Source organism: Zootoca vivipara, chromosome 14, assembly GCF_963506605.1.
Source record: "Zootoca vivipara chromosome 14, rZooViv1.1, whole genome shotgun sequence".
In the NCBI taxonomy this organism is placed as follows: domain Eukaryota; kingdom Metazoa; phylum Chordata; class Lepidosauria; order Squamata; family Lacertidae; genus Zootoca; species Zootoca vivipara.
The window spans coordinates 24,582,887-24,603,950 of record NC_083289.1 but is presented as its reverse complement, the minus strand read 5'-3'; the positions used below and the strand labels follow the sequence as shown (position 1 = coordinate 24,603,950).

At 48.3% G+C, this 21,064-nt stretch overlaps 1 protein-coding gene across 2 annotated transcripts; it reads right to left on the bottom strand.

Moving 5' to 3' along the window:
* Window positions 1-1,930: 1,930 nt before the first annotated feature.
* RASL12 (RAS like family 12) lies at window positions 1,931-18,404 on the bottom strand. Of its 2 annotated transcripts, none has more exons than XM_035131046.2 (6): window positions 18,151-18,404; window positions 13,912-14,036; window positions 13,139-13,195; window positions 7,826-7,899; window positions 5,953-6,143; window positions 1,931-4,859 (listed from the first exon to the last, which is right to left on the bottom strand). In XM_035131046.2, exons 2-6 carry the CDS (start codon window positions 14,027-14,029, stop codon window positions 4,475-4,477), a joined length of 825 nt encoding a protein of 274 aa, XP_034986937.2. In that variant the 5' UTR covers window positions 14,030-14,036; window positions 18,151-18,404; the 3' UTR covers window positions 1,931-4,474. The 2 variants fall into 2 exon arrangements, with proteins under 2 accessions (XP_034986937.2, XP_034986936.2); XM_035131045.2 differs by lacking the exon at window positions 18,151-18,404 and adding an exon at window positions 18,019-18,140.
* Window positions 18,405-21,064: the final 2,660 nt, after the last annotated feature.

Here is a 21,064-nt window from a genome sequence, read left to right as displayed (position 1 = left end):
CCCCTTGCATCTGTTTTGTTTATCTTTAATTTGCATTTTCGAAAAAGCTCAGTAAAGGGGGGAAAGGAGGAGAAATAACAATTTAAAAGTGCAGTTTAAAACTGTGAATTGTGAAACTGAACTGGAGAGAGTGACCAGAATGTCCAAGAAAATGGAATCCTATATAATAATGTCCATGTTGTCCCTGCGTCCAGATGTCCCGTGTGTCCCTGGGGTACTGCGCATGTCCCCCAGAGACACAGGGATTGGACGGAGGGACAACCAGGGACACAGGGATTGGACCCGTGCTCTCGGGACACAGGGAACAGCCAACTGCCGCTCCGCCAACCGCCGCTCCGAAGCCCAGTCTCATGCTGGAGGTGCGCGGTGAGGCGGCGGGGGAGAGAAGCGCTCCCCCCCCCGGCAGCCTTGCCGCACACCTCCGGCATGGGACGGCGCTTCCTCGGGGAACCCGAGGAAGCCGAAGCGGCAGCGGGCGCGGAGGGAGGCCCGCTTTGGCTTGGCAGCGGCGGGAAGAAGGGGAGGAATTCCTCCCCTTTTTCCCGCCGCCGCCAAGCCAGTCCCGGAGCCGAATTGCGGCGCGGCGGGGTTTTTCGCCGTTTGCCTCCCCCTCGAGGGAAGGCAAACGGCGAAAACCCCCCGCTGCGGACTGGCTTGGCGGTGGCGGGAAGACCCGCCACCGCCAAGCCAGTCCCGGAGCCGATTTGCGGCGCGGCGGGGTTTTTCGCCGTTTGCCTCCCCCAGGGGAAGGCAAACGGCGAAAAAACCCCACTGCGGACTGGCTTGGCGGTGGCGGGAAGACCCGCCACCGCCAAGCCAGTCCCGGAGCCGAATTGCGGCGCGGCGGGGTTTTTCGCCGTTTGCCTCCCCCTCGAGGGAAGGCAAACGGCGAAAAGCCCCCGCTGCGGACTGGCTTGGCGGTGGCGGGAAGACCCGCCACCGCCAAGCCAGTCCCGGAGCCGAATTGCGGCGCGGCGGGGTTTTTCGCCGTTTGCCTCCCCCAGGGGAAGGCAAACGGCGAAAAGCCCCCGCTGCGGACTGGCTTGGCGGTGGCGGGAACATCCCGCCACCGCCAAGCCAGTCCCGGAGCCGAATTGCGGCGCGGCGGGGTTTTTCGCTGTTTGCCTCCCCCAGGGGAAGTCAAACGGCGAAAACCCCCCGCTGCGGACTGGCTTGGCGGTGGCGGGAAGACCCGCCACCGCCAAGCCAGTCCCGGAGCCGAATTGCGGCGCGGCGAGGTTTTTCGCCGTTTGCCTCCCCCAGGGGAAGGCAAACGGCGAAAAGCCCCCGCTGCGGACTGGCTTGGCGGTGGCGGGAAGACCCGCCACCGCCAAGCCAGTCCCGGAGCCGAATTGCGGCGCGGCGGGGTTTTTCGCCGTTTGCCTCCCCCTCAGGGGAAGGCAAACGGCGAAAAGCCCCCGCTGCGAACTGGCTTGGTGGTGGCGGGAAGACCCGCCACCGCCAAGCCAGTCCCGGCAGGCCGCTTCCTCTAGCGCCCGTTTTTAAACGGGCTAAAATCCACTAGTGAATGAATAAATGAACACATTTACATTACAAAGTTACATATATAGCTTTTATATACACAAATGGAACCAGGAGTGGTAATTTATCCCTATGAATGAATGAATGAATGCACAAGGCCGTGGTATTACAGGATCCTAGGACTGAATAAATCAAACCCTAAACAGAGAAGGGGAGGGGGGGAATTGCTATTGTGCCAACAAGCAGAATGAAACAAAAGATTATGCACTTGGCTTTCCCAAAGTTTCCTTCATCAAAATATTTTCCGCACCAGTTGGGTGAAATAGCAATGCTGAATTTAAAGGTCACCGCTCTCCAAGAAGCATCAAGATAGAAGTTAAAGTTGGTTCTGCATGCACAACCCACTTCCTTCCTACTCCCCTTGTGGAAAAAGAGAACAGATGGGGAAATAAATCAATGGTCTTTATTATGAAAGTGCTGCGCTGGTTTTCTCCACTCTTAGTTTCTTGGTTACCTTTAGAGCAGCATTGTTGCATGTTGGATCATTCGATTGCAAAATAATTTGGGGCAAGGGGGAAGCAGATAAGACTTAGAAGGGAAAAAGAAGAAAAGGGGGGCATTCTAAGTTAAGGCACCATTTAACCCATTACTTCAGTTGAGCAGGCAAAATGATACTGGGGGTTTACCGAGGTCAGATCTAACTGATGCTGGTTTTGTATTAGTTTAATTGTCATCTCTTTCTCCCCACACCCTCCCACTGCCTGATACTGCGAACTGTAGTTTCAGAGCCTTCACCAGACTTCTGTACTTAAGGCTATAATGGAGAATAGGACTATCAATGGCTATGCTGTTCCTTCAAAATCAGAGCCAGTTGCTTGGAATCATAGGCATGAAGAGTGCTGCTGTTCCTCTAAGGACTTACTTGTGGATATCTTCTAGGTTGGCCACTGTGAGAACAGTGTGTTGGACTAGATGGGCTTTGACCAGATCCAGTAGGGAAATTCTTACGTCCTTATTTTGAGAGTGCTATTGCCTGCTTGGGGGCAGCTGGTCAAGCCAGTGTGAGAACCAGATGAGGGGCTAGATTGGATTTTACCTTATATTCCCCTATTAGAAACCTCCCAGCCTTCCTCACAGATGCTTCTCTGGGCCCCGAAACCAGTTTAAGGACAGAAATAGATGGGACCTCAATGGCATCTTTGTACTTGTGAAGTGTAAACAGCAGCCACAGTGGAGCCTGACCAGCTCTGGTCTGTTACAGGGTGGGCTGGGGGCATGAGAAGTTTGCAAAGTTTTGTTCTCTCTCCCTCCCTGCCATAGTCCACAACTACAACAACTGCCCCTTAGAAGCTGCTATCTGCATTTGAAGGGAAGCTCTCTTTGCCTTGCACAGCAGGAAAAGAGTGGAACTTATCTGCCCCACCATTGTAGTTTTGAAGCTATTCAGGTGTCTTTGGGGCCGTTTTGTGTACATGACAAAAACACACACACAAAACTTTTTGGGGATGGGGAGTAGAATGTGGTCCAATGATGTTTGTTGTTGTGTTACACCTCACCCACTGTTCCGAGTGAAATTTAATGTGGCATGCAGGGGTGCCAACTTGAATAAAATATTTCAGGGGGGCCCATGTAAGCCCTGCCCTGCATAATCGATCACAAGATGTGGCACACACAAACACCATTTGAATGGCAATGCCCATTAACTTGGCCCCTCAAATATTTTATTGGGGAGTTGGGTTCTATGGTGGCATGCCTGTATCTTAGCCATAAAGTCAGAGTTCCGTGACACTGCAGTGTGAAAGGAACATCAGAAATCAGTTCAGAAGTGCTAGCAGGAAAACGAACACAATACTCTCCGCTTCGGAATGCACCCTAGGTTTGCAGTGTGTACTTCAATGTGCTGTGTGTGTGTGGTGCCCAGGACAGATTCTCTGGTTTGCAAATGTGCCCACAGGCCAAAAAAAAGCTGGTGACCCCTGCTCCGGGGATGCTGACGGAAAATGTATGCAAGGAATGATATGCCATTCTTTCACCAGGGGGCTCTGTGTCCCTTTAGCCTGTTCTTTGGCAGTGGGTTGGAAAGCTGGACGTGGAGGCATCGTCAACACTCAAACAACAGGCACTTTTTGTTTCAACAGCACACACGCGTCATGTGCTCCTGCCCACACATCCCAGCGCATTTGCCTGTCCTCCTGCTATCTCCATCTGCTATCTCCATTTCCTATCTCTCTCTCACATACATTGCCAGATACAAAATGCCAATCATAACACAGACAAACTCTGCAGGAGCGACAAAAGTATGCGATGCAATTTCTGCCGGTTGTAAGACATCCATGCTTTGGGTGCAGAATTTGAAAAAGGTCTTGGAGCAGTGTCGATACTAATCCTGGCCACACTGCATGCGGCACAGTCGCTTGACACCGTTAGCCCTGCAGTTCTGGCATCGGCATAGCAGGCTCTGATGGAGGAGGGAGAAATGGGCTTGGGGGTGCTGACCCGGGTTGGACTCCAGTCACTTTGGAAGGGGGAGCAGGGAAGCCAGCGCTTCCCATTTGACCTTCCCAAGTAGAGAGCCTCAGTGGAAGCTGGGGTGGGTTTTGATCAGCCAGGCTGGGGGAGAGCAGAAAGCAGCACAGCAGTGACTGGAGCCTGAACAGGAGGGTGCAGCATTGTTGCTGAAAACCATTACTATTGGAGGCGTTGGTCCCAAAACAGCAGCCGTTGGGAATCACTAGTAGGGAGAGTTGCTGTTCCGCTCATGTGCTACTTGTGTTTTTCCCATAAGCATCTGGTCGGTCACTGTGAGAACTGGTCACTGGACTAGATGAATCTTTGGCAAGTCTCTTCTTATGTTCCCAGCATGTTTTGCTCTAGAACGAGAGGCCACGCGGAAAGCAAGGAAGGCCAGTACACCAGCATTTAAGATGGCTGCAGTCAGGCAAAGGGCCCCAACTTGCTCTCCCATCTTGAAGCAGCCCTTTGCAGGCTCCCCTCAAAAGATCTTAAATCCCTTCAGTAATGTCAGCGTCGGAGCCTTCCTCTTGCTCTGGGCCCTGGAGGATTTCACCGTGACTAGCTTGGCCTGGGCCACCGAAGGGATTTCCTTGAAGTTCACGGTGGAGAGAGTGTTGTAGGTGCAGCTGGCCAGGCCGTGCTTGGAGGCCATGGCGGCTGGAGGGACGAGGTGAAGGGACGGCTTCTCCTCGATGATGAACAAGGGGCGGACCGCCATGTGCCTCTCCATCTCCCTCCTCACCTCCCGCACCGCCTCGTGGAACATGTGCTGCACGGATTCAAAATCCAGGCAAGCCGAGACTTCGTAGAAGGAGGAGCCGTACTTGGAGGCCAGAGAAATCCCCTCAGCTTTGGTCACCTGCCTGGGAAAAGAATTCAGAAATGGTCACTCTCCAACAGACCATTTGACCTATAAACAACCCCTGCTCAAATGGTGCTCTAGGGGTCTAGGCCTGGGCTAGGGACTCTGACGGTGGATGAATCTGGCGATTTTGGGTTTTCTCTTTCTCATTTCTCATTAATTTCAGTTCTCCACATTTCAGTTTCTGAATTATTATTTTTTAAGTCCTCAAGAAAATTCATAAGTTTTGTGTGTGAACTACTCCTGATAACATTTTTGCAAAGCATGCTTTCGCTAATATATTCCCTTCTTTAATGAATTTTTGTATGTTATTTCGCATGCATTTTTTATGCACACTTCATGCTAGCATATGGAATTTTGCACACATTTCTTGGCTGGGGAACTGCATGGCAAAATTCAGAGAAGGGAAAATTCAGGCTTCTTCATCATGATGGTCTTGAAAGACCTACACTGGCTCCCAGTACGTTTCCGAGCACAATTCAAAGTGTTGGTGCTGATCTTTAAAGCCCTAAATGGCCTCGGTCCAGTATATCTGAAGGAGCGTTTCCACCCCCATCATTCTGCCCAGACACTGAGGTCCAGCACCGAGGGCCTTCTGGTGGTTCCCTTACTGCAAGAAGCCAAGTTACAGGGAACCAGGCAGAGGGCCTTCTCGGTAGTGGCACCCACCCTGTGGAACGCCCTCCCACCAGATGTCAAAGAGAAAAACAACTACCAGACTTTTATAGGACATCTGAAGGCAGCCCTGTTTAGGGAAGCTTTTAATGCTTAATAAATTATTGTATTTTAATACTTCTGTTGGAAGCCGCCCAGAGTGGCTGGGGAAACCCAGCCAGATGGGCGGGGTATAAATTATTATTATTATTATTATTATTATTATTATTATTATTATTATTAATGGGGAAGGGCCATAAGTCCATGGTACATTGTCTTGCCTTGTATGCAGAAGATCCTAAATTCAATCCCTGGCATCTCCAGGTAGGGCTGGGAGTGACCACTGCCTGAAGCCCCAGAGAGCTGCTGCCAGTCAGTGTAGACAGTAATGAGCTGGATGCACCAATGGGAGACCAATAGGTGCTTGCTTCAGGCATTACCTGTACTGTTCCATGTCCAGCTTGTTCCCCACCAGGAAAACCGGAGATTCATGCTGGACGTTTTTCAGGTGCAGAGCTATGATGTCCAAGTATTGCTGGCTTCCCTCAAAGCTCTTCCGGTTGTCAATGCTGTAGACCACCATGAATGCGCTGGCCCAATTCAAGTATCGCTCGCAGCTCACTGGCACATCCTAGCAGAGAGCCAACCACATGGGGATTATTAGTGGCTATCTGGGTGGTCACTGAGGACAGCATGTTGGACTAGATGGGCCATTGACATGATCCAGGAGGCTCGTCTTGCGTTCTTAAACTGCAACCGAAAATCCCATGCATATCCTGCTCTTCCTCCTCAAAAAGGAGATAAAATTTAAATGAAATTCTCATGGGTGGCTGAAAGTTGTTTGTGATTTCATTCTACAAATCGTCTTTCCAGTGGTCCACACTCTGCAGCCTTCCTGGGTATCCATGATGAGAAGGCAACATGAGGCAACTCCTCTCATCGGGCTGTTTAAGAACAAGAAATACAGGTACCTGGGGAGGCTGCAGAATGCTGCGGTATAACTGCCTCAGTAGGCAAAAAAGGATGCCTGTAAGGGCCTGGTAACTCCCATCTTCATTTTAACCTCACAACAAACCTGCAAAGTTGGGTAGGCTGGAAAATGGTGACTGGTCCAAGGTCACCCTTTGAACTTAACTGCTGTGTGAAATTTGAACCCAGGTCTCCCCAAACCTGCACCAAGTACGCTGAATGGCTCTTGGTGTAGTGGTTAGAGTGTTAGGGTAGGGTCTGAGAGACCAGGGTTCAGATCCCCACTCGGCTATGAAGCACTTTGCACTGTACCCATAAGAATTTCACCACCTCGTAGCCTAACCAAACCAACCTGACAAGGTTTTTGTTGGGATTCAAGAAGGAGGGGAATCCATGTAGGCCATCTTTTGCTCTTTGGAAAAGAAGGTGCAGGGTATAAATGCAACAAATAAATTAAACTTAATAGCTGTTTCCTCCAGGAATTTGTCTATCCCCCCCCCCCCTGCCCCTTTAAAAGCAACTAAGGACAGCAGCACAACATATAACAGCAGGGAGTTCTGCAAGCTGGTCCCATGAGTTGTGTGAAGGGCTTCCTTTTCTCTGTTCCACCTCTACAGCCAACCAATAAATGCCACTGGGTGACCCTGCATTCTAGTGCTACGAGGGAGAAATAATTCTCTCCATCCCCAGACACCATGTATAATGTCAAAAATCTGCATCGTGCCTTGTTCTTTCGAAATTGAAAAACTTTCAGAATGTTTTGGCTGTTACTCACAAGGAAGCTGCTGCAGGCCAGCTGCTAGCAGCTCCCCTCCTCTTCCTCCTGCTTTTGTCCATTGTTTGCCGGCATTAGAAACAAGAGCCATTATGCAATTTGATTGGTGATGTGGCTGGGGCCAACTAATCCTCAGAGCCTTATAAGAATGGGGCATTTTGTTCCTGTGCTAGGATAGGCTTGCAGGCTGGCTTTGGCCTTCATCCATTTAATCTGTCATTCTGCCTTTCAAAAGAAGGCCATTAAAATGAGCTTGGTTTTAAAATAACCCCTATTCTATTTACCTGGCTGTCCCTAATAAACCTTTAAAAATATTCCAGGGCAATGAAGAGGAGAAAGAGGCAACTTGACTCCAGTGCATAGCTGCCAAGTTTTCCCTTTTCTCACGAGGAAGCCTATTCAGCATAAGGGAAAATCTCTTAAAAAAAGGGATAACTTGGCAGCTATGCTCCAGTGTCCAAAGCAGAGTGCGCCTCTGGCGAACGGAAATGCTCAAGTTCACAGTAACACAGTGCATTAATGGTGCAGTTGCAAAGGAGCCGTTGTGCCAGGACTCCATTCTCCATTACCTGGTCGGCCGTATCCATGACCTTCAATAGAACTGGTTGTTGGTCCACCACCTCCTCTGAAGCATATGTGTCCTCTGCAAGACAATGGTTTTTTAAAATGGCATTAAACTAGAAGCAGACCAGCTTCTAAACCCAAACCCAAGCTATTACTAGCGTGGTCAAAAGGACTGCAACACCTCAAGGACTTCCTCTCTCCATATAAACCTACCCAGACTCTGAGATCACCATCTGAGACCTTTCTTCATGTGCCTCCTCTATTAGAGGTACAGAGGGGGGCATCACATGAATGGGCCTTTTCTGCAGTGGCCCCCCCATTTGTGGAATACTCTCCCCAGGGAGGTTCGCCTGGCGCCTTCATGATACACCTTATGGCGCAAGGCAAAACATTCCTCTTTAACCAGGCCTTTAGCTGATTGACATCCAATGCCCTTTAAAAGTGTGTTGGGGGGATTTTTAGGTTGTTCTTGTTCTAATTTTTATTATGCATTTTTTGTTTTTATCTTGTGATTTTATCTTGTGAACCACCCTGAGACCTGTGGGTACAGGGCAGTATATAACTGTAAATAATAATAATAATAATAATAATAATAATAATAATAATAATATTCAAAGTGTTGGTGCTGACCTTTAAAGCCCGAAATGGCCTCGGTCCAGTATACCTGAAGGAGCGTCTCCACCTCCATCATTCTGCCCGGACACTGAGGTCCAGCACCGAGGGCCTTCTGTCGGTTCCCTCGTTGCGAGAAGCCAAGTTGCAGGGAACTAGGCAGAGGGCCTTCTCGGTGGTGGCGCCTGCCCTGTGGAATGCCCTCCCATCAGATGTCAAAGAGAAAAACAGCTACCAGATTTTTAGAAGACATCTGAAGGCAGCCCTGTTGAGGGAGGCTTTTAATGTTTAATAGATTATTTTATTTCATTTCTCTGTTGGAAGCCGCCCAGAGTGGCTGGGGAAACCCAGCCAGAAGGGCAGGGTATAAATAATAAATTATAATAAGGAGGAGGAGGACTGGGCTCCTGCACCTTTGATAGTTGCATGACCAGCTGAAATCTTCTCTTCTTCACACTATTAAAGGTTCAGAGTCCCACCACTTTTTCACCCGGCTACCCTCAAGCAATGTCAGAATGGAGCCCTTCTGTCCAGGATTCATCTAATACTTTTTTTTCTGCTTGAGGCTAAGTAAGATTCCATCCCATTCCACGGCAGAAGCCAATTGGGCAAGCAGTTGACTCTTATGTCAACACTGGTGATGGGACAGAACATTCTGTGGGTTCCACACAAGTCTGTTTTCCAAAATGTTGCTACTTCCTGCTTCTCCCATCATCTGCCTCCTGAGTGGACCCCTCCCTCTGCTTCTCACGGTAGGTCTAGCCCTGCTTCCATTGCACCATAATCAACCAATCACCATAATTGGCTGCAAGGAGAAGCCCTCAATATGTTCATATTTTTTTTCATAATATAGTCTGGCCCACCACATAGTCTGAGGGACAGTGGACTGGCCCATGGCTGAAAAAGGTTGCTGACCCCTGGTCTAGCTCAGTATTGTTCACACACTAACCAGCAGCAGCTCTCCTGGGTTCCAGTTCAGAATCCTTCCCAGCCACTGGACCTTCTGCATGCAAAGCAGATGCCCCATGACCAAGCTAAGGGCTATCCTTTGCCCCTCTGCACCTTCCCTCGTTAACTAAGCAGTGCATGGGGTTGCAAAGTTTATTCTGCAAGGACAAAAGAGCCCCTTGCTCCATCTTCTGAAGAGTTTCCCCTGCAGTCACCAGGGACTTTTTAAAAAAAATCTCAGGGGATGGGCATCCCAGAGGACAAGAAACTCCACAGTGGAAATTCCACCCCACCTCTTTTCTGAACAATAATGACCTTCAAAGCAAAGCGAAAACTCTCTCGGTCCAATTAAAAAACATTTCCATGCCCTTTTCATTGCTCTGCTAAATGAATGCCCAGTGATTCATCTAGCAAGATATTTCCGCAGAGTAATAGTTTCACAGAGACTTCAAAATTGGTGGAGCAGCATCCTCCACTCCTTTTCCTTTTGTTGAAAACAAGGTTATAATTGCCGACATTTGAAGAATGAATATTTGGGAACACGGACCCATTAAAGTGAGGAGGCCTTCAGATGAGTTCCTGGGTTTTGCCTGCATTCATAACTTGCCATAAATCATTTGCGGCTCGTTGCCGTCCCCTTTGAGGTTGGCCTATTTAAAAAAGCAGCCCCGTTTGCTTGAATGCAATCAGTGGGAAAGTATGCTGGAAATGTTTAACATTGGCAGCGCAAGGTAATCGTGAGCGCTGAATTCTGGCCCAGCCTGACCCATTTGTTTTTAGAAAGAAGACCCCTCCCAAAGTTAACACATTGCAGGTTTGTGCATTCAGACAGAGCTGTTTCTGCACCATTTAGAGACTATGTTAAAAAAAAAAAGGAAGAGAGGGAATCAGGTATCTATTGAAATGCATGGCAATTGAGTCCTTAAAAGGTGCATAGAAAAGGGACTCAGTATAGCTTATCATACTGCAGAATGTCAGAAATGCTGCACTTAACTTACTCCTCAACCCTTAAAAACACATTTTCAATGCAATGGCTTGGAAGTAGCAACCAAACCACAGATTGGCCATTCAATCTGAGACCCCATCTGGACTATAGATTTAAAGCAGTATCATCCCACTTTAAGCAGTCATGGCTTCCCAACCCCCAGTAATTCTGGGATCTGTGGCTTGTAAAGGGTGCTAGGAAGAGGGAATTGATTGTTAGACCATTTTGGGAATTGTAGCTCTGTGAGGGGGAACAACTTTCAGCACACTTAATGAACTACAGCTCCTAGGATTCTTTAGGGGAAGACATGGCTACTTAAAGTGGGATGATACGGCTTTAAATGTGTAGTGCAGATATGGCCTGAGTCCCATCTTCCGGTACCCTACTTCTTCCTGTGTCTTCTGTGTATACCCCGATTTACTGGTTCTTGGCAAAACATTAGGGGGTCTGTGTAGAGCAGCAGAAGATGGCAATTTCAATTCCCTGCCATTTCCAGAAATTGCTAGGAAATCGGAACCCCGGAGAGCCCATATCAGTCCGTGTAGCCACTATCTGGACAACCCTGTAGCACAGGAGTGACTGAGATGTGGCCTCCCAGATGTTGCTTCCCATATGTTGCTGGACCACAATTCCCATCATCCCCAGACAGGGATGGTCAGGGGTAATGGGAACTGTAGTCCGACAACCTCTTCAGGTTACCAGGTTGGGGAAAGCTGACTATTGCTGCCTCAATGAAATGTGCATGCCATCCACAAACTTCCCAGCTCACAAACGGTAAAAGAGAGCAACACAGAGATATTTTAAGGGTTTTGTTTTATATCCTGGCTGCCTCGCATTTGCTTGCTACACAATCAGTGTTTTCCATCTCTGCTTCTTCCCTTGGTATGTGCTCTAAATTTGGCAGTTTGTTTTGAAACAATGGCGGAAAAAACATCGCAACTTAAAATACCTTGGAATATTTCCGGACAAGCTCTCCCCCCATCCCGCCATTTCTCCAAGAAGGTGGCTGATGTGCCCCAGAGACCTAACGATCGGGTCTCTTTTCTGCTTAATTATTACTGGACACTTCTAGGACAAACAACCCACCCTCTTTTTTGTGTCTCTGACGAGTCCTGGTGGGTGAGAGTTGTTGGTCTGACCCAAGTGATCTCAAAGTACTATTGCTCTGTTCATCCAGGAGGCAGATCAATTGTCTTTGCATAATACTGTTACAGGTTTGGGGGTGCCCTACCCTTTCCAATTCCTGGATCCAGCAGAAGTCAGGCCAGTTTCCTGATGAGGTAATCACCCGAGAGATGGGCCATTAAGAGAACAAAGGAAAGCGGGCTCTGGTTGTCAGAGGGATGAAGCCTGAATTTAGGGTTGAGCTGCAAAGCCAGAGAAGCAGAGCAATAGTTGATCCAATAGTTAATGCTGTGAACCCCTTCATCGTAGGCTCAGATTATATGTGTGTGTTTGTGTGTGTAACCCATGGGGCCGGATGCGGCCCAATCACCTTCTAAATCCGGCCCGCGGACTGTCCAGGAATCAGCATGTTTTTACATGAGTAGAATGTGTCCTTTTATTTAAAATGCATCTCTGGGTAATTTGTGGGGCCTACCTGGTGTTTTTACATGAGTAGAACGTGTCCTTTTATTTAAAATGCATCTCTGGCTGCAAGGAGAAGCCCTCAATATGTTCATATTTTTTTCCAAAATATAGTCCCCCCCCCCCCAAGGTCTGAGGGACAGTGGACCGGCCCCCTGCTGGAAAAGTTTGCTGACCCCTGATAAACCATTTATCATAAAGACACCATAGTCTCCACTGTGCCTCATTTCCAAAAGGAAATACGAACCCTGGGTGGTAAGCACCTGGAATCTCACACCACTCAGAGATTGGGGTAGCATGCAACGATGCTTATTCTCAGAAGCACATTTAGAAATACAGTGGGGTGGAAGATAAGCTCCTCTGAGGGTAGGGAGGCACTTCCGCCACTGCCCTCCTTTACCCAATTGAAAAGCAAACTTTTCTTGCAAAGAAGAGAGAGAGCCAGTGTGGTGTAGTGATTAGAGTCTCAGGCTAGGATCTGAGAGAACAGGGTTCAAATCACCACTGGGTGACCTTGGGCCAGTCATTGCCTCTCAGCCTAATCTCCCTCACAGGGATGTTGTTGGGATTCAGTGAAGAAGGGGAGAACCACCTTGAGCTCCTCGGATGAGAAGGTGGGATATAATTGCAATAAATAAATAAATTTGCACAAGCAGATCTTTGGATTTTGAGCATTTGGAGGTAGATGAGCCCCATGCCTTACTCCATATAAGGCAGCTTCTATTGTTTCTAGGAGTTCTACGGTTTCAGCCTGGGACTTCTCCCAGTCCTACCTAGAGATGCTAGGGATTGAATCTTAGGCCTTCTGCATGCAAAGCATGTACTATATCACTCATCTATTATCTTTCCCAGGGCTGGCTCTAGGGGCAGCCCGGGTGGCGCGGGGCGCCAGGGCGCCGCCTGGCAGGGGGCGCCGTGCGAAAACCATGCTGCCTGCTGCGTCCGCCCACCAGCCGCGGCCAAAAACGGAGCGGGGCGGGGGCGCCGGAGCGATCTCCGCACCACGGCGCCAGGGCGCCCGACGTGCTTGAGACGGCCCTGATCTTTCCCGTAATGATAAAGCAAGATTCTAGTCCTCGTGGTCCTGAATAAAGGGCTGATTTGAAAACTAACATAGGAAGAAGGGGAGGAGGAGGAAGGCAGAAGAAGGGGTGCAAGGCATGAGATCAGAGCAAGGTCTTCTTACCTAGGTTAGGATCATATTCACTTATAAACCTCTTGGTTAGAAACTTCACTGTCAACGCTGAAAGAAACCAGAGAAAGAGAGAGATACTTAGTTCCAGCAGTGAGTCCTCACAGAAGAGCAAGAATATTATTTTATTTTATTGCTGAAATGGATGATGAAATGATGAAATGTTTTGCACACAAGGAACGGATCCTTCCGCTTGGGACCCTATCCTGTGAAGACTTACCTTCTAGCCTGCAAGCAGTAGATATGGATGTCTACCTGAGAGCAGTACCACTTTTGAGCAGGTGCATGGGCAGTATCACAGCTGGGACTACTGCGGCAGATGGTCCCAGGGCATGAGGTGAGAGCCCATGGGACCATCACTTTGCTGAAGCTAAAGCAGATCGGGGTGTATTTGAGGAGTGGCTAGCCTGTGGCCTTCCAGGTGTTGTTGAACTACAATTCCCATCGTCCTTGACAGCTGGGTGCACCAGCTGGGGCTGGTGGAAGTTGATGCAATCCAATCTGGAGGGCCACAAGTTAGACAGTCATAGTCTTATCAGTGCCTGGATAGGTGAGCACCTGGGAACCACATGAACATCACTTTGGGTTCCAGGATGGAAGAAAGGTGTAATATTTTTTTGGGGGGGGGGTGGTTGTCCCATTTCACCACCTGAGGAGAAATGGGAATGTGCTGTTCCCTGTGCGAATTAAACAAGTTCAATTTTACAAGTGAGCTGAATTAAATGTCTTCCCCCTCCCTACTCCCAGGTCCCACAACATCTCCTAACCTGATTTTCCTGATCCTTGGCACCCCAATATGGCCACGTTGCATTCCTGGGGAAAGGTGTGGAGATGGCGCTCATTCGCACAGTGGGCCGTCCGAGTCTTGCTGAACATGGAAGACATCCTCTGGCTGTGGGAACAGAAACAAATTTGGAGACATCCTCCGGTAGTAATCAGTTCGTTTTTTCTCTTTCCAGCCTGTCCCGTTGAGACAGCCTCAATTAACAGTCACACTACATATTAAAGCACCATGATACCATTTTAAACAGTCATGGCTTCCCCAAGAGAGTTCTGGGAGCTGTCATGTGTTAAGGGTGCTGAGAGCTGGTAGGAGACAACTGGTCCCCTCCTAGAGCTTCAATTCCCAGAATTTCCTGGGGAGAGGGATTGATTGTTAAACTACTCTTGGGGTTGTAGCCATAGCTGCCAAGTTATCCCTTTTTTAAAGGGATTTTCCCTTATGCTGAATAGGCTTCCTCGTGAGAAAAGGGAAAACTTGTCAGCTATGGTTGTAGCTCTGGGAGGGGAATAAGGAGACTAAGGTCTCCAGCTCTCAGCATCCTTAACGAATTACAGCCCCCAATATATCGGGCTGCCATATGTCCAGGAATCAGGCTCCAAAAATGGTGTCTGTGTGGATTTTTGCTGAATCAGCAAAATGTTTGGAAAAACCTGGACGTATGGGCAAGTAGGGCGATTTAAAAAGGGAGATGTTCCCAATAAAGGTCAACAACTTTGACCAGATTTTCACTTCGGGGAATATGGCAACCCTAGGACACAATTATAATAATGTTAATAATTTGGTTTTTCTTAATTGCACAATAAGCAGGCACGCTGCCAGAAGCACAAGCATGCTCACTAATTCCTTGGTGGATATGAAGTTCAAGGTAGAAGTAAACTGGGGGCAGGATACCTAGTGGACTGCCCCCCCCCCGTAGTACATACCAAGCTGATTTTTAATATATTCTAATATATTCTGGGAAGTCCCTGCAGATCATTCCACAACCAGCCAGTGGTCACAGAAGCCGGCCTTCTCGATGACATCATGCACCCTCTGGAATGTTCTCCCTCAGGTAATTAATAAGGCAGATATGTTAATGACCTTTGAACACCTCATGAAAACTTATATGTTGTTTACTCCAGATTTCCTGGACTTGGACTCTTAGTTTTTTAGTTATCTACTTTGTACGCTGCTCAGTTTAATCTGTGATTTGTAGTTCAGGTTTGTTTTTCCTTAGCTTTTAGGAAAGCTTGTACTTTTCTACGAACTGATATCAATGTTTTGTTTGATAGCCTCGGAGATATTAAGTGATATTTTTAAATTAATTAAATAAATAAATGGTGTGATTTACTGTTTTCTAGGACAATATCTTTCTTCTGAAATTGTGAAAACCAAGCTGTTACAACAGCCCCCCCCCAAGGCCCTGCTGTGCACTCCCCAATATCGTCACTCCCCAATATGAAGCCGACTTTTATCATTTCGTCCATCTAGCTCAGGATAGTCTACATCAGGGGAAGTGAACCTGGTACCCTCCAGGTTTCCCTGGGCTCCCATCATCCCCGTTGGACATGTTGGCTAAGGCTGATGGGAGTTGTAGTCCAACAATATTCAAAGGGCACCATGTTAGTTGTCAGTGGTCTACAATGACTGGCAGTGGCTCTCCATGATTTCAAAAATGGTTGTCTCCCAGCCCTACCTGGGGATGCTGAGGATTGAACCTTCTGCAAGCTAAGCATGTGCACTGCCACTGTGCTACAGATCTTGAGACTGACCAGCGATGATGATGGCGGAACAAAGAACATTATTTGAAGCCCTTGTTCCATTAGGAAAAGGATTTCGGCTTCTGCAAAAGAACTTCCCCCTCTCTTCTCATCTCAGGTGCCGTCCACCCTCCCCCAATCTGTTCTGAAGCGTTGGGGGGGGGAACCCCAGAACAGGTTTAGGCGGTGCATGGGAACTGCGATGAATCTGGCTGGTGGTTTGAGCCCACTCAGGAACAGCTGTGGGCAGGATTCCTGCATTGCAGGGGGTTGGACTAGATGACATTTGGAGCTCCTTCCAACTCTATGATTCCATGGGGGGAGGTGGGGAAAATTCAGTTGCACAAGCAGAAATCCTTGCACTAATAGAACGAGCGGCTTAACGCAGCTTTGGATGCAAGTCAAAATGAAGATGTGTGTTCATCATAGGAAGCGATGCCTCGTTCATGCCACTTTTAACTCCCTTTAGGAACTCTTGACTATCTCCTGTCTAACAAAATAAGAGGCTTTGAGGATCAAGTCTGGTCATCATAAAAAACAAGGAACATCTGACTCATTCAAGGACTTCCTCCAGTTCTCATGAGATGAGTTAATTTTCTGTCCTTGGCATAAAATTACACTCATCCCTGGCAAACTGGGGATCATTAAGGGATCTCTGCTTCCCACGATGGTCTCCAGGAAACCACTTGAGCAAGATGTGAAACCAACAGCCTTTCCTGCTCTTACAACTGTTTGTCAGAAGCGCAAATGTTCTCAAACCTGGGCATTCCCCATGCCCATCATCACCTCTCTGAACTGGGTGTCACACACCCTTTCCTAGGTGGGAGGGGAACTCTGTTTTGTGGACAGGGAGCAAGACTTTCTGCACATGCCCAGAGGCACTGCCTGGTTTGTCATTCCTTTCCATAAGCTGACGTAGAACCCTGGATCTGGAAACAGGTTCCAAGGCTAAGTCCAGGCGATGATGGACTGGCTGAAGTGAAGCTCCTGTTTCCATCCTAGGTCCCAGGTTGCAGCCTTACAACTTTCAAGCTGACAAGGTCCCTGATTTTAATCATTAGCATTAGCGATGCATTTAAATAATGCTTCATGGAGGGAGGAGGTCACTGCCCCAAGAACCTTACAATCTAAACATCAAGCAGGAGTTATGAGGGGAGGGGAGAAAAATGTAGAGGTTAGGTGAGCGATGGATGACTGGTATTCTGTAAACAGGTTTCACACCAACACAGTAAGGGACATCCATCAGAGCCCTCCTGGGTGAGACTGACACTGACCTGGTCAAGCATTCTGTTTCCAAGCAGATGCCTCTAGAAAGCTCACAAGCCAGTGCTATAGCCCTTCCGAGATGTCTGTCTCCAATATCTGACATCCAGAGTTAGCCCTGAATATGAATGTCTGGGAACTGCAAATAATTCATCCCCCCATCCAGTCCATAATTCTCTAAAAGTCTGGTGGTGACCGGCAATATTTTCTTCCCTAGAGTACTGAGGTTGATAGGAGAGATACATCAAGGCCCAGAGTATGCACCCTTGTTTCCTGTGCTGTACTCTTCCTCCTCCCTCCTGATCTGTTTTCCTTTAGGGTTGTGTCTTTTTAGATTGGAAGCCTTGTCTCCCCCCCCCCCCAAAAAGAGAAAAGGTCAGCCATAAGCTGCTCTGAGAACTTTCTTCTTTTTGGCTGAAGAGTGGGAGATTTAATCTATTTTGATAGATAACTTTAAAAACTAACTAGAACAAGCAGAATGCTGCAGAAGCCTACACAACCTGTTCAAGCAGAGAAGACAGTGGGGCAAAAAAACCCACAAAACCCCCCTGCAAGGACATCTATGCCTCAATCATGCATTCAACTCTCTTTTCCTCCTGTTTTTGGAAGGTGGGCCATGTCTCAATGGTAAGGGCAGCTGCATCGCATACAGAATGGCATCTCCAGGTCATAGCTGCCAAGTTCTCCTTTTTTTAAAGGGAAATTCCCTTATGCTGAATAGGCTTCCTCGCGAGAAAAGGGAAAACTTGGCAGCTATGCTCCAGGTAAGGCCAGAATGTCCTCTGCCCAAAATCCTGGAGAGCTGCTGCCAGTCAGTGTAGACAATACTGAGCTAGATCAATGGTTTAACTCTGTGTAAGGCAGATACCTATGCTCCTATGTCTTAAATCCATTGGCTGACTCTCTCTCTCCCCCTGCCCCATTCAACCCCACATGACACAGGTGCCATGCATTCCTTCCTTCCTTTTGGCCTCAGGGTCATAGGGATTTGGGAAGCTGCCTTATTCTGAGTCAGACCATCAGGCATTGCCTGCTCTGACTGGCAGCCACTCTCAAGGATTTCAGAGGGAGAATGTTCCCAGACCTACCTGGAGAGATGCTGTTGGGGATTGAACCTGGGGATCTCCTGCATGCAAGGCAGATGCTCTACCACGGAGCTACCAAGAAGTAGCAAAAGCGGACCACCACCAGCACCAATACCACCAGCAGCAGCAGCTCACCTTCAGATTAGAGCTGGATCGCCATGGGACCTCTTGGCAAGACACAGTCACTTGACAGCCACACATCCACAACTGTTTCCACCTTCACGCTGCTGAGAGTCCCTCTCCAAGGCCTCCCTCCCCAGATGGAAGCAGGGAGTGAGCAACAAGGAGGGGGCCCCCTCTTCTCTCTCACCGGCTGGGAACAAAGAGGCGTCTGCCTCCGCCTCACAGCTGCAGGTCACTCCGATTTGACTTGAATGAATGAGGCAGAGGAAGAGGAACTCCCGTTCCCTGAGACTTTCGCCAGCTGAGCTCTTGCCAAACTCCTTGTAAGGAAAGCTGCTGCCTCTCCTGGCCTCTGATGGACAGAGTTTCCCATCAGTAAAGGGTAGGCTTAAAGAGGCGGAGGCCTTTCCTTCTGGGCGAATAATCAACATCATATAAAAGATGCCCAGAAAAGGGGGAGGGGAATCTTTCTGGCTCCATTCTTAAAGTAGAACCACCTACATGCCCCCCCCCCCCACCGCAGCAGAGCCATCTTTGTGAGTCCACCCTGTGTTGCAGGTTGATAATAAAGCTTTCTTGAGATTTTCACAATACAATAAAAGGCACACACCCCACAACCCACACAAAGAATAATAAAGAAAAGAAGATAGAAACAGACAAGATTTTCTCTCACAAGTGCATCCCATCCTTTGTCCCATGCAGAAAAAGATGTGCCCTCTCAGCACAGGCACCCCCAAACTTCGGCTCTCCAGATGTTTTGGACTACAATTCCCATCTTCCCTGACCACTGGTCCTGTTAGCTAGGGATCATGGGAGTTGTAGGGCAAAACATCTGGAGGGCCGCAGTTTGGGGGTGCCTGTAGACTCAGCATCTTTTTCTTTTGCCAGCCTCTCACCCTGGGAGATCTCCCCTTCCCTCTCTCACACACAGTCCTTCAAACTGCAAGTAGATAAATAGGAACTGCTACAGCGGGAAGGTAAACGGCGTTTCCATGTGCTGCTCTGGTTTGCCAGAAGCGGCTTTGTCATGCTGGCCACATGACCTGGAAGCTATATGCCGGCTCCCTCGGCCAATAATGCGAGATGAGTGCGCAACCCCAGAGTCGGTCACGACTGGACCTAATGGTCAGGGGTCCCTTTACCTTTACCTTTACCTTTACCTTACCCAAATACAGGTTGATTAATTTAGGTAATTAAGAGATGAAATGATAATGCATTTACTGTATATAATTATGCATGGTAAGGAGAAAGTGGGTAGAGACAAGGGATGTTGTTGTTGTTTTTCTTCCTCTCTTTCTCATGACGGTAGAATTTATGGGCACCCATAAGTTGGATGATTCAGGACAGAGAAAAGAAAGGACTTCTTCATGCAGTTGCACGAAGTTAAACCGTGGAACTCATCCCCACAGGAGGCAGTGATGACCACCAACTTGAATGCCTTTAAAGGTGGACTGGTGCAAAAGATAAGCTTGTCAAGAATAAAAAATGGAAGGAAAGAAAAGACAACACAAAATATAAACCTGTGGAACAAAGGAAGCAAAACGTTGTCTAATGAGAAGGACGGGAAGTATGTAAGTACAGTAAAGCTAAAGAAACAGGAGAAATGTATATTCACTATGATTTATTCACATTACGGTTGTTTATTTTTGTGTTTGTTTGTGTTTGTTAAATTGTAATTTTAAATAATAAAGAATCATTTGTAAAAATAAAAATAAAGGGGGACTGGTGAAATTTAGGGAGGAGAAGTCTATCAATGGGTACTAGCCAAGAAGGCTCTGCTCTGCCTCCATCGTCAGAGGCAGAAATGCTTCTGAATGCCAGTTGCTGTGAATCGCAGGTGGGGACTGTGCTCTTGCACTGAGGTCCCGCTTGTGGGTTTCCTACGGGTCTCTGGTTGGCCACTGTGAGACCAGGATGCTCGGCTGGATGGGCCTTTGGTCTGATCCAGCAGGCTATACTTACATCCTTATTTTTGAAAAGTTTGAAGTAAGCACTTGCCAGCTCTTTATTTGGACAGCTCAATCATGGTAAGCGAAGCAAAGGCAGCAGCGTCGAGAGACGGCTTGGCTCAGGGAAGTGACCCTGACAGCATCTGTCGCCAAGGCAGAGAGGACTTTGCAAAGCAACGGAGCATAAATATTTAGGAAGGTAAAAGCATTGCCATCCCTTTCGTCATGCAAACATTCACCTTTGGGTTGGCGCCTCTGTTTTGTTTTCTATTCCTGGCTCCTCTTGGCTTGGATCAGGGCATGTGTTTTGCATGCAGAAGGTCCCAGGTTCAGTTCCCAATAGCTCCAGTTAGAAGGACCAGAACTTGTCAGCTTAGCAGAGAGCTCAGTCTTTCAGAGAGACACTTCTTGTCTGCGTAGGCAGAAGCAGCTCAAGGCTTGGCGAACTAACAGAGGATGGGGAACCTGTGGCTCTCTCTAGGCGTTGCTGGACTCCCATCAGCCCCAACCAGCATAGGAGTCAGGGAAGATGGGAATTGCAGAATCAGAGAATTGTAGAGTTGGAAGGGACCCTGAGGGTCATCTAGTCCAACCCCCTGCAATGCAGGAATCTTTTGCCCAATGTGGGGCTCAAACCCATGACCCTGTGATTAAGAGTCTCATGTTCTACAGACTGAGTTATCCCAGGTGTCCTTCCTATGCCAGCAATATCTGGAAGGAGCTACGTACGCTGGCTATGCCTGGACTAATGGTCTGTTTTGCTGGCAGCTCTGCTGACAAGAGTGTCCCCTGAGGACAGTTGCAAGTCATGGGAGAGGTCAAGGCTTGCTTGCAAGTGGAAACTGTGGGCGTTCAGTGTGCAGCAACACCACATCGCAGGGAGCGTGCTCAGTGGATTGCTCGACACAGATGGCAAAGCCCTTGCCTTGTATTTGAGCTTTAGTTAGGCCCGTGCACCTGTTAGAGCAGGGCTCCCT